General features: G+C 46.0%; 1 protein-coding gene across 23 annotated transcripts in view; it reads right to left on the bottom strand.

Annotated features, from left to right (window-relative positions):
• The window catches only part of SUPT20H (SPT20 homolog, SAGA complex component), a 60,277-nt gene extending 45,968 nt beyond the window's left edge, over positions 1-14,309 (bottom strand). For 19 of the 23 annotated variants that reach the window (XR_012900702.1, XM_075919134.1, XM_075919142.1 and 16 more), the window contains exons 1-5: positions 14,174-14,309; positions 12,625-12,722; positions 5,899-5,934; positions 4,732-4,790; positions 4,586-4,652 (exon numbers count right to left, since the gene is read on the bottom strand). Coding sequence is in view for 22 of the 23 variants with exons in the window: in XM_075919134.1 (XP_075775249.1) it covers positions 4,586-4,652; positions 4,732-4,790; positions 5,899-5,934; positions 12,625-12,627 (165 nt within the window). In the remaining variant the exon portion in view is untranslated. Of the gene's footprint in view, positions 1-4,585; positions 4,653-4,731; positions 4,791-5,898; positions 5,935-12,624; positions 12,723-13,303; positions 13,431-14,173 lie in introns of all 23 variants that reach the window. The other 4 variants (XM_075919139.1, XM_075919141.1, XM_075919135.1 and 1 more) reach the window with 3 other exon arrangements.
• Between the last annotated feature and the right edge of the window lie 602 nt (positions 14,310-14,911).

Raw genomic sequence — 14,911 nt, 5'->3', positions numbered from 1 at the left:
GAACCGCCCACCCCCTTTGTCAAAAAGCCAGGTAAACCTCATTTTTTGATGAAGAGCAGCTTCTCAACAAGGACAGGGGGCTCGCCAAAAAAAAGCAGCCACGTCTAAGCTTCTTTCCCATGGCATTTGGATATTCTCTTTCGACACTCTAGCACAGTCTAGATGAGCTGTATGTGATTGCTGTTGTATTGATGTCGCTCAGCACCTATTTTGCTTTCCTTTATTTTGTCTCCCTCCATTTGCACTCTGACTCATGTTGGCTTTCTGTTAGGTGTCTAAAATTGTCATGCAGAATGTTGCCCCAATCAGGAGAGAGGGACCCCTAGAACTATCCCATTAGTTGAAGGACAACTCTACTCCCAAGCAAATGCTTTCTTTTTTTTTTTTTGTGATGCTCCCACCACCACTGTCCTCTATTCTCTGCCTCCTCACAGGGACTAGTAATGCGTCCTTAATGAGCTGCTGCTTCAGATGTAGCAGGGAGAGAACAAGCTGAGCTGATGCAATTTCCAGAGTAGTTTGCTCCCTCTAGACCTTTGGTTTCCAACCAGTTCTGAAGCAGTAGCCACTATAATGGCTACACTTACAGCAGTAGTCTCCAACCTTTTTACACCCAAGATCACTTTTTAAATGACAGAACAAGCCAAGGTCAACCGTCCCGCCCATTCATTGAAGCCCTGCCCCTTCTTCTCTATTCTCCTCCTCTCCATCACTTGCTATCCCCAACCCTTAAACTGCTACTTTCCCCCCTCCCCCAATTCTTCTGTAGGAAGAGGTTTTTCCAACATTTGGCCTGTCTAGACTGGACCAAATGTCAGAAAAACCCCTTCTTTTGGAAGCCCCCCTTATTCCTCATGGAAAAAGGAATACAGGGGTTACTGAAAGAGCACGTTTGCTCTTCTGCTAAAAAAAGCGGAAGAACAAACGCATCCCTGGATGCAGAAGAGTTTTTCCTGGGATATCTCCGGAATCCTGAAAAACTCCTGTAGTCTAGCCTTACCCTCGCTGGGTTGAGACAGGACGTATAGGCTCTGGGGTGGGAATGAGAGATTTGGGTGCGGGAAGGAGTGAGAGGTGCAAGGTCTGGGAGGAAATATGGATGTAGGAGGAGGTGGAGAAGGGGACGCTGGATTAGGGAGGGGGCTTCAGGCCGGGCAGTGTTGGGGTCAGATGTATGGTTCGGGTACTAAGCAAGCCACAGGCTTGTGGATATGAGGGTGCAGGAATTGGGGTTGGGGCATGTGAGGGGCTCAGGGCAGGGGGTTCCAGTGTATGATAGGTTCAGATCTAGGGTCTGGGGGAAGGGGGAGTGCAGGAGTGTTATGATGCTGTAGGCAGATGAGGGCTTGGTCCCAACTGGAGGTTTGCTGGCCAGGCTTCTTTTTTAAATAAAATACTATGTCAAACACAAAACGTTTCTGCATTGTCTTTATTTATGAGAAGGGCGGGGAGCCTGTTTTGAGTCATGGGTCACTGACTCACAGAAAAGTCAGTTGGAACCACACAAGTGAGATGCAAAATAAAAACTCCTCCAAAACCCCCACAAGCCTCACTAATGTGGCCCCAACTGTGCCAGTGGGATCAGGGGACATGGTATGGGGGAAGGGTGCCAGGGGGTACCGGGACAGGGTGCCGATGGGTGCCAGTGGGTGCCAGGGCAGGGGACAGGGTGCCAGTGGGTGCCGGGGCAGGGGACAGGGTGCCAGTGGGTGCCGGGGCAGGGGACAGGGTGCCAGTGGGTGCCGGTGGGTGGTGGGGCAGGGTACTTGTGGGGGTCTGGGCAGAGGGAAGGGACAGGGACCAATACCTGGGGACACTGCAGCTGCAGGCCAAGGCCCAGGAAGTGCGTGGGATGCCCTAAACAGTAGCACGGTACCTGAAACACTGGTTCGTCGTGTGCCTGACGCCTTCCTGTGCGGGCTGGGAACGGGGGAGGAGTCCCAGACTGCGACGACTCCAGCTGACATGCTGGAGACTTTATTCCCCTCTGCCTTCCGGGGGAAGGGAGGGAAGAGAGTCCCAGACTGCGTCAGCCCCAACCTAAAATGCTGGCCCGTCACGCACTGGGGACTTTGTTCCCCTGCTGCCTTCCTGTGCGTTGGGAAGGGGTTGGGTGTCCGGGACTGCGCTGGCTCTGGCTGCTCAGGCAGCACATGCTGCCGTGGGGAGGGAAGGAGTAAGGCACAATCTTCCCAAGCTGTTGCTGTTGGCATGGTCTAGGACTCCCTCAGGCAGGCAGCAGGGGAATAAAGTCCCCAGCACGCCGGCTCCAGCTGCTCAGGCAGCGCGCGCTGCCCAAGTGGTTGAAGCTGGCGTGGTCTGGGACTTCCCTCCTGCAGGCAGGAAGCAGGGGAATAAAATCCTCAGCACACCAGCTCCAGCATGTGTGAGCATGCTGGGGACTTTATTTCCTTGCTGCCTGCCAGCAGGGGAGGGGGGTGTCTCAGACCACGCCAACTACAACCACTTGGGAAGCTTGCGTCTTACTCCTCCCTTCCCTGCAGCAGCACGCACTGCCTGAGCCGGCGCAGTCCAGGACACCCAATCCCTTCCCCATGTGCAGGAAGGCAGCAGGGGAACAAAGTCCCCAGCGCACAAAGGACTGGCATTTTAGGTACCATGCCAGCTGTTCAGGGGGGAGGAAGAGCAGCCTGTGCACTTCTGGTACCAGGTGCTCGGCTGAAGAACTCTCCCCACCCCGCTGGAATCTCACGCTACCTCTGTTGTTCCTGGAGGTAGCATCAGCATGGCATTCATCTTGGGGGTGGGGGCAGTGAGGGGGGGCCCCCTCAAAAGCCTTGCGATGGACTGGTTGGGCCCCCAGGATCGACCAGTAGATCGCGATCGACGGGTTGGTGACCACGCATCTATAATGAACTAGCCACACTCAACTGGCCAAATAGTCAATGTGACTAGTGGTTAGCGTGTTGGACACCACGGCTCTAAGCAGGCTATAAAGTAGCCACCAACAGCTCTAAAAGGCAGTGTACCAGGGACCTGGAGAGGAGAGAGGTAGGGGGTGGGTTGGAACTAGAGAGAGGGACAAGTTTATAATATCTGCCAACATCTTAACACAGGGTTGAGATGGTTTCCAACGTTATGTTCCCATTAAGTGAAAATACCTTTCACAGATCTTAACTACACCTACTGAGGAGCTCCATTACTGAAAACAAGGGCAGGATGTCCACTTAGATAACCAGCATTTTAGTGAATTAGGGCACTAAACAGAGCTTCATGGTCTAGGGTATCTTCTAAATAAAAAATAATCCCCATTGTACTCTTATGAAACAGTAGTTTACAGACATATTCCTGGTTTTAATTTTATCCTTCACTCCATTTCATGACTTGTGTGCATCTTAATAACTGGGTAAACAGCTTTTCATTTTTTTCCCACACCTGAATTATACAGTTGATTTCTATTTGAACCCTCAGGTTGGTTCAATCTATTGCTCAACATTCTCTAAAGCTCCTTTCTATCCCACTACCAGCTATTACAGCCAATCTGATTCTCCCCTGCTCACAAACATTAGAGTTCATCTCCCTTGGCGAGCAAATAGAGGGAGACAGGATAAAGGATGGGGTGGACAGGAGCTATGTTGAACCTTTCACACATTCTCCATATATATATATATATATATATATATATATATATATATCCCAACTCACTTTCTAGTGGGCAAGAGCACAAGTGCTTTCCTAATTCTCTAGCAAACTAGTACAATTGCAATAAAACAAACACCCACCCGCCACCACTACTACTGCCTGCCTTATTGACATAATCCTAATTTCCTCTAAACACCTAACTAGCTGCTGCAACTAACCTTATCCTCTTTCTCCTCTCCCTGCTGCTAAAATCTAATTCACTTATTCCACTGCCCTGATGAAATTAAAGTTCTGAATAATGTTCAGGTAAGGAAATTAAAGTGACATCTATATTCTCCAGAATTTGTAATGCCAAATATTCTCACCTAGGATGCACACTCGAAGCCACACAACCAATGCAAAATGATAGCAATTCAGTTACTGGCATATATTCGCCATTTCTACAGTTTCTCCCATTTCTCTTCCTCATTCCCAAACAATAAAAGTTTTTTGATATTTGTTTACCGTTTTTAAATGGGAGTGCTGTTGATGTAGTTCCTTATGCTATTTTTAGCAGACATGCCAAGGGAAGTACATTTTAGACACTTCATGGCTCTCTGGTACTCTACGGGATAGCAAGGTAGCACATTTATTAAGGGGGAACACTACAGCACTAGTGTAGTAACCATCTATTTTCTCTGGTTGAAATTCTATTTTGACTTCTTTTAAACTATAGTAGAGTAACTAATCAGTTGTTGGTCCGGTCCTATTATTCTTTCTACTTCATACTGAACTTATGTTATAAACCTGGTCTATAGAAATAATGTGTGATTTCTAAGCTATTTACAAGCTCAGAAGTCAAATGTTGCAGTCAGAAGATTTCTGCAAATCTCTTGTACCATTTGTTACTGTCTTACCATTGTTAAAAGAACCTGTCAAACTTGCTTATTTACCTATTTAGAGATTGTACTGAATGTCTACTTAACAAATAAATTCCACTTACCTTTATTTCAGGCTCTTTTTCACATTCCTCTATATACAAGTCATATAATTTTTGAAACACAGATTTTCTGAAATTAAGGAAAACATTAACATAAAAATTATGTTAAAACAATACAATAAAAAGTTAAGTATTGAAATATTTGCTACCTTCCACTGGATAAATATTTTCTTTTAGGAGGTCTCTGACGGGCACTTTCAATGACATACTGGAAAAGAAAAGTACATGACACTCATCAGTACTATCAGTGTACAATTACTTAAAGAGCCTAAGTAGCATTCAAGCAAATTTGGATTAGCACAGAATACCATAACTATGATGCATGGTCAACAAGTAATATAGCAAACTATAAACTTATTCTATGGAGTAAATACACTTAGTTTTAGCTTGGTTTACAGGTGAGGTAGTTACATGAGAACGCTTGATACCAACCACCAACTAACAAAGGAATGGTTTAAATGTTAACTTTGAAATAAGGGTGGTATGTTTCATGATTATCATTATCACTGTTAAGAAGTAGATTGTGAAGTCGGACATTTTATGCCAACATTATATTTACAGTACCAGAACTTTAACTTGAAAGTAACCAAGATGACTGCACTATTCAGATGTAATACTATTGCCTTAGTACAACTCACTACTTTTGAACACAGCCAACTGTGTGTCAGAAAACTTACTTTGTTCCAGTGTTTCTTTAACTTTTTTTAGAAGGTGGGGGCATCAAACGCAAGAAGCATACAATATTTTAATAAAATATTAGTTAAGACACTCTCAGATGAAATTTAGCACTTGACTTAGCTTTTCTATGTAAAATCTTTCACAAAATTCAAAGTCTGAAGAAAATACTTCCATTCTTGACAAAGTGCTGACTGATCACTTGGTTTATTTTAAACGGTGATAGAGTCTTGCTCTCTCCCTTCCAAATGTTTTCAATCCAATATTAGAGAGAGTGTAGGAGAACATGAATATGAAAAATAACTGATAAATTCTTTGTTGATTGTAGTACCTAGATTGCTCACACTAGGTTTACATAGACTATATAAATAGCAGCCTTGTAGAGTTCTACTTCACCAGGGTATAGAATTGTTTAAAAATAGAAAATTAAAGTCTTCAATGTATTCATCATGTAAAAGACCAAAACATGTAGATTCTATGGCTGGGATGGTAGTTTTAGTGCCAATTGTATATAGCTAACGTACTATACATAGTTTATACAAAAACACCATGTAATATAAATGCATAAAATGTAAACAGACATTTAAATTTAAGCCTAATATATTATTTACAAGTCAATAGGCAACTTAGCTACTCCTTACCTCTGCTCGATCCAATGCCAGTTCTAAAGCTTGTTGCTGCAAAAATTATAAACAGCTTTCTTAGAAAATGTGTAAACTGATGAGTAACTTTTACTGTAACAATCACCCCAAACTTTGACACGGACTCAGAGTAGTATTAAAATTTGTTATTTTTGCAGGACTAGCTGATCAAATGTCGGATTTTTTGGCATTTACCGAATCCTACCAATAAATTCAGCACTCTATTTAATCACATTAACAGGAATTAACTCCACTACAGGATTTGTGCAGACCTGATCAGAACATTACATGTCAAAATGACAGTGATACTGAATGTAAGGTGGGCAATTCCAAGTTTTCAACAAAAAGAGAGAAAAAATGTGTAGGCAAAGCTGCTCTTTGGCAGTCAGGGTGAAGGCAATACCCAAATATCATTTAGCACAACTGCTTGCTGTGTATAGTCTTGAAGAAACAAACCAAACCCCATAGCCACTGATACCAAAAAATGTACACTGAAGAAGGTCATCTTCCCATGAGATGGGAATGATAAAGCTTTGGGTCTCTTCACTTGGACTCAGTACATTACACTTCTCCCACCAACATGGAACCATTAAGGAGAGGTGGTGTAGGATCTCTTTCCCAGTTATTCAAGCAGTCATTTCGTAAATGCAACCCTGGAATGCAACTCAAGAGCCTGCCCAGCCTGGCTATGGCCAGTAGCCAGACCCAGTCTGCATAACAGAGCTTAGCTGCTAATTAAGCCATCTACAGGCAAGCGCAGGGGTGGGCAAAAGGGCCTCCGTGGGCCGAATCCGGCCCACCAAGCTGATGGAGCCGGCTCGCAGAGATCCTGCTGCTCCCCCGCCCCCAGGCCAATTAGGGCCTGGGGCGATTAGGGTCTGGAGGCAGGGGAAGCACCCAAAGCCTTTTCCGCTCTGCCCTGTGAGCAGCGAATAGCACTTCAAAGAGCCACATGCTACTCGCAGGTCGGGGGCAGAGTGGAGAAGGCTTTGGGTGTTCCCCTGCCCCCAAGCCAATTAGGGTCTGGGAGCGGGGGAGCTGCATGAGGTTTCCTTTGCCCTGCCCCAGCCCTGCAAGGAGCCCACAGCATTTCAAAGTGTCACGTGCTCCTCACAGGGTGGGAGGAGGCTTCCTGCGCTCCCCCACCCCGAGGCCCTGGTTGGCCTGGGGGTGAGGGAGCGTGCCAAGCCTCTTTCAGGGCATGGGTGCCTAGTGGGAAAGGGGGGGCAAAGGGGCTCCCCCACCCCAGACCAATCATGGTCTGGAGGTGGGACAACCCCGCTCCTTCCTGGGTGGCCCCCAGGGCTACTTCAAAAAATTTTGAAGTAGCCCCTGGGCAAAAATTATTGCCCACCCCTGGGCAAGCAGGATCTGCTGGCTAGGAGCCACTCACATACCAAGGAGAGGGGCCAGAACTGGCTATATGGATGGGTTAGAAGGGCCTGTAATGGACTTCTTCCCACCATGGGCCTGGTGCCATGGTACCATTGTAAATCCCATACTGCTTCTTCCCCACTACGTAGAGGGTACGGTTGCCAGATGATTTAACCAAAAATACCAACCCCCCTCCCCCCAAAACACACACACACACACACACACACACACACACACACACACACACACACGGGGGAAAAAATTCTGTTGGGGGGAAGGGGGGGGAGAGTCAAAGTTGTGGAGAAAAAACAAACAAAAAAAACATTAAAACAGCATAGCCCCTTTAACTGTGTGCAGTCAAAATAGGGATAGGAAACAGTTGAGCGCTAAGACCCAGGGAAGGCACTGATTCCCCTTGCTTCAGTTCTTTAGGGTTTTTGCCAGCGGGCATCTTGTTTTCTTCATTGAGCCACCCCCCCAGGTAAGCAGGGGGTAGAGGCCAGAGGGGGGGGGGGGGAGGGGAAGGGAGGCCAGGGGCTGGGCCCAATTGTGGAGCATGTCGTAGGGTTGCCAGGTGTTCGGTATTTTCGCCTCCTGGCATGGAAAAAAACAAAACAGAAAATACTGGACATTTCAGGTGTCTGGTATTTTCTGAATTTTTTTTTTTTTAAACCAGACATGGAGGCGAAAATACCGGACTGTTCAGGTCAATTCCGAACACCTGGCAACCCTAGTAGAGGGCCCTTTCTTCCTCTCTGTACTAACATATTTAAAGAACCGCTTCATATTGCCTGATATTGTCCCTAAATATCTGTACTATTCCTTCGTTGTACTCATTATCAATTTGACCACAATTCCACTTTCTTATTCCTGAAGGAATTCTGCATCAGCAGAATTTAGCAAGCACAGAATTCATGTCCCCCACAAATTTTTCCCCCCATCCCTACAGAACGGATTCTACCAGGGAGATGCGGCAATTATACCAGTCACCCACTAGACTCCTTAGGAGCTAGCACTGAGGGTGATAGCACTGAGCCTGGGGCTGAGTGGGAGAAGAGTGCACATAAGCACAGGGGTGCATGCAGAAACACACATGGACAGGGGAAGATGTGCCTGACTGAATGGGAGAGGCTTGCATCACCTACTATCAGAATAGGAGAGGCTCCCACTCCCTAACAATCCACCTACCCCTCCAAACAAATAAAAAAAAGTTCCATACTTCTACTTTTACCTAGCAACTACTCAGATTTACTCCCAGAATTCTTTCCAGCAATTACTTTACTCTTCTTCAGCTCCTCGGTTACCCCTGACTTCCCCAAGACTTTGCATTTCTTTTGAGAGGTGCACAAAGTAAGTTTCTATATTGTAGTTTAAATTAATTTACTATTATTCAAAAGTTCTGTATTATTGTAACTAGTAAGGAATTTGCCATAAAACATTTCCTGAATCTTTGTCATCTGTATTGTTACAAGCATTCTTGCTGACAGGTATGTTCTAATAGAGTAATTACCTAAATAACTGAAATGTGTGATTATATTTTGTTATTTTCACAAAGTATGCAGAATGTTAAAATATTGTGCACAGAATTTCCAAATTTTTGGCACAGAAATTCCCCAAGGGTTTTTGTTGTATTGCTTTTTGATTTTCAGGTCAATAAAGAACTGCTGATGGAGCCATAATAATCTCTTAGAAAGGAAAGATAGAAAAGTATCAGAATAGTTTGCTGTTGTGCCCTTAACATTGTCTCATTGTCTGAATTCCATTTTTTGTTAGATTTATGCCCTTAAAGTATCTGCTTTCACATCAATTAACCTGAAATTCTCAAGGTTACGCATGTATGACAATGAGAGAAGACAAAACAATGTCAACTATTCAGTAGTCAAAGTTCTTGATACTGCCCAGGAAGTTTGACACGACTGAAAGGTTTTCTATTCTGCCCAATAGAAACACAGGTTTCTAGCCTTTCCCCATGACCATTGGTGGGGAATCCTCGGCTTGCCTGGATCCAGTCCCTGAGGCTCGAGGCTCTCCCCCCAGCATCTGGAAGCCGGCGCGCCAGCCCTACTGCCCTTGCAGCCTCCCATGTGGGGCTGGAGAACCAGCTCCCTGCTGCGGGAAAGGGGGGAGGGAAACTTTGAGCATCGTGGGTCAGAGGCAGGCAAGCTGCGGCCAGGTCTCACCCATGGGGCTTCCCTGGCCAGGGGAGGAAGCAGCTCCACACACTGCATTGCCATTCCCCCTCCCCGCTGGGGAAACAGCAGCATAGCAAATCACTGGTAGAGGCTTCCCCCCCCCCCCCACACACACACTTTGATAGGCCATAATTGTGGCCAATAAGAGCAGCAGGGGGCGGAACTTGGGAATGGCAGGGGACATGGAACCATGTGCACTCTCACCCTGCTCCTGCACCCCCTCCCACCCAGAACCTCCACCCCGCGAACTCCCCTGCCACTCCATGCTGCTGCCTCTGTATTTGATTCTCAGTGGAGGCCACAACACAAGGTAGCAAGGTGTTTTGGTGGGGGCGGGAAGGGAAGGGTGTTGTGTGCTTCTCACTTTTGTTCAGTCCTTGACTGATTTTGGGCCCTTCATGTTATACTCACCAAATTCAATGTCAAAACTCTCATTGACTTCCATGATGTAAGATCAGATCCTGAAATATTCTGTTCCAAAACATCAGGGGTGGGCAATAAGTGGCCCATGGGCCAGACATGGTTCACCAAGGTTAGCCAATGAAGAGCAGCCAGATGCTTTATTTACCCGATGGTCTGCATGTTCAGCCGCTTGCAGCTCCTATTGGCTGCTGTTTCCCATTCCCAGCCAACGGGAGCTACGGGAAGCAGTGATCTGGCCTGCGCCACTTCTCACAGCTCCCATAGGCCAGGAACAGTGAACTATGGCTAACAGGAACTGTAAGCGGATGTTCAGGTATATAAAGTATCTGGCAGCCCTCCAGGGGCTAACCCTGGTGAATTGCATCCAGCCTGCAGGCCACTAATTACACACTCCTGTTTTAGTTTTTTTTGAAAATTGTTTGCTTAATTATTTGCTCTGTTATCTTTCTGGATACAGTGTAGGTCTGTACATGCATTTTGAACTTGAAGGGAGTTACTTTGTATTTCTAAAAACAGATTTGGGACATAGTCCACCTACTAGAAATAGTCTTTACAAAGAATCCTGCCTGGTTTCTCCTGGAATAAATCAGTGATGAAAGCTTGATTACCATCAGTAACTATAGCTATGTCTTCATTACGCAGAAGATCGACACTGCTGCAATCAATTTTCCAGAGTTTGATTTAGTGGATCTAGTAAAGACCTGCTAAAATGAACTCAGAGGGCACACCCATTGGCACTGGTACTTCTGTTCCTCATGAGGAGGAAGAGAAGCTGACAGGAGCATTTGCTCCCATCGACCTCCTAATGTGGAGCCCGCGCAGAAACTAGATTTAAGATGTGTAGCTGGAGTCAAAATATTTAACATAACTAGAGTTGTGTATCTTAATTCAACCTTCCCACATAAAGATAGGCTATATCTTCACTATGTTCTTTATTGCAATATGGGCCAGTTCCAAGACTTCTTGAGAGTTCTACCTAGGTCCCAAAATTCAAAGCCATTTCCAACTGTGATTTATCTGGCAGATTTATACATTTGTCTATTATTTGTTCACATATTTCAGACATTTCTACAGCACCTCCCCCTCAAGAATTGCAGAGCATATGAGGATGGTAATTTGTTGCTGTATGTAAATGAACTTTCTAAAATAAGGATATAAAGAACAATAGAAAGTAAATACTGCTACTCCTGCACTATTTAGTGGAGAATATCCAGAAAGCCCTCTGCGTCCATAATGTCCGAGGAATTTATTTTTAAGTGACTTAAAGTTCTGTTATATAACTCAGACAGTTCTTCCATCTGAATCTGCTACTTTTCTTTCATGTCCAAAGAAGGTTGGTTTCTTTTTCCTCCACTTTCTGGCTAGGATGTTAAAAAGCGAGTAATAGGGTAACTTTGTAACCACTGAAAGTTTCAGTGGTTACATGGTTACATGCACCTGCAGCACAGGGCAGCAGATAGCACCCCAGAAGCCAGCTGATCGAGAGGCAACAGTACAAGAGTGGGAGTCAGTACGGTCCCTTGCTGGCCCCATGGCATTCAAAGTGGCACATGGAGCCCAGGGTCGGGGGTGGGGGAGAAGGGGAAGAGGGGGGAGTCCCCAGCTGAACCCAGGCTCCACACAGCACTGCCACCTTGAAATGCCACGTGTGGCCTGGCCCAGACTGCACGTGGCATTTCAAAGTGGCAGTAGAACATGGAGCTCAGGGTCTGGCCCCAGGATCCATGCGACTCCACTGCTTTGAAGCACCCGCTGCTCTCCCCCGTCCTGTTGCCTCTTTTTAATAGAGGCAGCCAGGGAGGGGAAGGGGGAAGCAACTAATGTGTCGACTATCTGATAAGCATTTGCATATCAGATAGTCAACTAGCTGTTCACATCCCTATTTTAGGATACATGCATATGAGATATCAATCCACAAGATTTTAGGTACACTCTATCCACTGATTGCTTGACATTACGAAAATACCTATGGCATGTTACTGCTTAATTGTCTGCTATAGATGTGTGAGTAGGGCTTACATATTCCTCTGAATCATCTAGTTTGTGGGATACAAGAATGGATTAATGAGACAATTCCTATCTTCTATTCTAAGAGTACGTCTAGACTACATTCCTTTCGAAAGAGGAATGCAAATGAGGGAAATAAAAATGCAAATGAAGGGCTAATTTCCAAATCTCGAGCTTCATTTGCATAATCTCTTTCAATTGCTTTCTTGGAAGAGATTTTTTTTTTTTTTGAAAGAAATGCAGTCTCAACGGGGTTCTTTCAAAAAACAAACAAACCCTTTTTCAAAAGAACCCTGTAAACCTCATTTTTTCAGGAATAAGGGTTCTTTCGAAAAAAGGTTTTTTTTTTTTAACCCCATCTAGACTGTTTCTTTCTTTTTTCCCCCCTGAAAAAAGTCTCCTCTGAAAAAGCGATCCGAGATTATGCAAATTAAATGGGATATTTGTAAATCAGCGCTTCATTTGCATTTTCAATTTCCCTCATTTGCATTCCTCTTTTGAAAGAGGAATGTAGTCTAGATGCGCCCTAAGTGACTGACTGATTTAGGTGCAGCATTCATAAGCTCCATAGGAAGCCCAACCATCAGCTGGAGAGAGTTACAGTGTTAAGTCACATATCTGAGCATGTCAGAGACACAAAGGAGTTTTCCTTTTCTATCTTCACCTGCCAAATACCCACCATCCTGAAGGTAAAACAGTTATGAAAAATATTACTTCAATTGTATCTTACCATTGTAGTTGAAGCCAGGGTTTCCAAATGGCAGATGAAATATTTAAGAGTTTTGGTGCAGTAGGCAAACAATCATATTTTTAGGGTCACGTGAGGTACTGTAAAGTTTGAGAGGAAAGGAGAAATACAATTACCAGCTAAGTTAAACAAGCAATACTGTTATTTAAACTGAATATTTTAATGGCAGATTATATTGACTTTATTTACATAGATAGACTCTAATTCACTAATAAAGTAGTCACCATTGACACCTGTTATCCTGCAAATGAAGCATAGCCACTCCATATCAACACAACTACTCAAGAGTAAGACAAAAATCAATCAAAATAAACTACACGGCCAAATGCAATTACCCATACCTGCGGTGTCTTGGCAGAATACCATAGCACTTATGTCTCTGACAGAGTAAATATCCCATTTTACTCTAATAGAATGATCAGGACATTTATTTTATGTATCAAAGAGCCAGCTCTGATTTTATGTATTATTTGAAAAACAGCAACTCTACCAACAATACTTCCTCACACCATTTTGAGATGGTAAAAACTACCAACCACTGAGGTGCTAACAATTTTACTCAGCACAAGACCTCCTTAGACACTAATCAAGTCTAGCAATATTTTACTTTTGAATTAAATAAGATAAAGAAATTGTAAAGTCTATTAATACAATTACTTACCTATACATTTTTAAAATCCTGTTTACTTTTTACTAATTGTGTTCCATTTCCTTTCAGACTCTCTCAAAGAGGAGACTTGAAAGTCCCTGGATATCAGTTTTGTTTCTTAATGTTGCATTTCAAAACACTGCAGGAAAGCAATTTAACTATTTCCAAGGGTTTTTATTTTGAAACATGGAAACATTTTCTACCCATTTTAGATCCCACACAGTTTTTTAATACACATTTTAAATGACGGGTTATATTTAATTTGCCAAGTATCTCTCTCTGTTACTAGCTATATACTAGCCAACCTCTTCCTTTAGAAATCTGTTTATTTTTTTTTATTTTTTTGGTTCTAGTTCTAGGGACACACTATCCGACAAGCAAGTGATGCTCCAACAGCGAAGCAACAACTCCGGCCTTTAGCCACTGGCCAGGATGTCACTTTCCAAGCTATGAGAAGAGACAATCTCTGGGGCCGAGACTCTGCAACTCACAGCCGCACACAGGCGAACAGGACCGGGGTGGTGGCAGCGCTTGGCCGCACTCGGAGCCAGATCGGCGGCACTGCCGGCGGGTGAAGGCCCTGGGACGGGATCGCGGGGAGCGGGTGGGCTGCAGGCAGCTTTAACCCAGGCCTTGCCAGGCCCCGCGGGGCCGAGGCCACCACTGGCAGCGGGGCCGTTGGCAGGTATCGGAGGCAGGCGCAGAGCCGGGAGAGCGATGAGAGCCGCCCAGGCGCCCCGGGGAGGGCCCAGGACCCAGCAGCCACTGGGAGGCCCAGAGGCCCGGCCCGGCCCCGGAGGGAGGGCGCCGACCCGAGAGGGGACGCGGAGGGTTACAGGCCACCTCACCCGGCGCCGGACACAAGCGCCCCCCTCCCCGTACCTGCCGGCCTCATGTCGGGTCCTGGCCCCCGCACAGCTGCCCCCGCGGCCCTTTCATCCGCCCCCCCCCAGCCCGCGGCCCCCGCGCGCGCCGCTGCTTCCGCTCCACCACTTCCGAATGCGGCCCGGAAGGGGCGGGAAGAGTTACCCTAGAAACCGGGGAGGGGTGAGGAGAAACCCTGCCCTGTTGCCACGGTGACCAAGCGCTGGTGGTGACCTCCGCCGGCTCCCCCGCCCCCTCGGAGAGCGCCTCCAGCGGCCGGGGCCGAGGCAGCGCTGGGGCCAGCCCTTATTTCCCTCCAGGCGTATCGAGCGTGGCGCGCAGGCGCCTACCCCTGCAGCTCCCCCGCGCGCCAGTGGGTCCCACACTAGCCTGCAGGCAGCCACCTCTGAGTTCCCGCTCTGCCACAGATACTTCCTGCCGCCTTGGGCACGTCTCCTAAACCCAGCTCTTAGGAGCCGAAGTGCCTTGGATGGTCCCTTTCTGGGCCTCAGTTCCCCATCAGTGGAACCCTTTCAATAGGGAACATGGACATAGCACTTCCCTACCTCACCGGCGCTGTGGGGGCAACTCTGTTAAAGGCTGTGATTAGCATAGTAAGGGTGACCATTTCAGTACCTAAAACGAAATCCAGGACAATGTAGCACTTTAAAGACTAACAAGATGGTTTATTAGATGATGAGCTTTCGTGGGCCAGACCCACTTCCTCAGATCAAACAGTGGAAGAAAATTGGCACA

Source organism: Pelodiscus sinensis, chromosome 1 (assembly GCF_049634645.1).
Source record: "Pelodiscus sinensis isolate JC-2024 chromosome 1, ASM4963464v1, whole genome shotgun sequence".
Taxonomy (NCBI): Eukaryota; Metazoa; Chordata; order Testudines; family Trionychidae; genus Pelodiscus; species Pelodiscus sinensis.
Note: the sequence above shows the minus strand (reverse complement) of the source record. Positions and strands in the feature narration are given on the sequence as shown.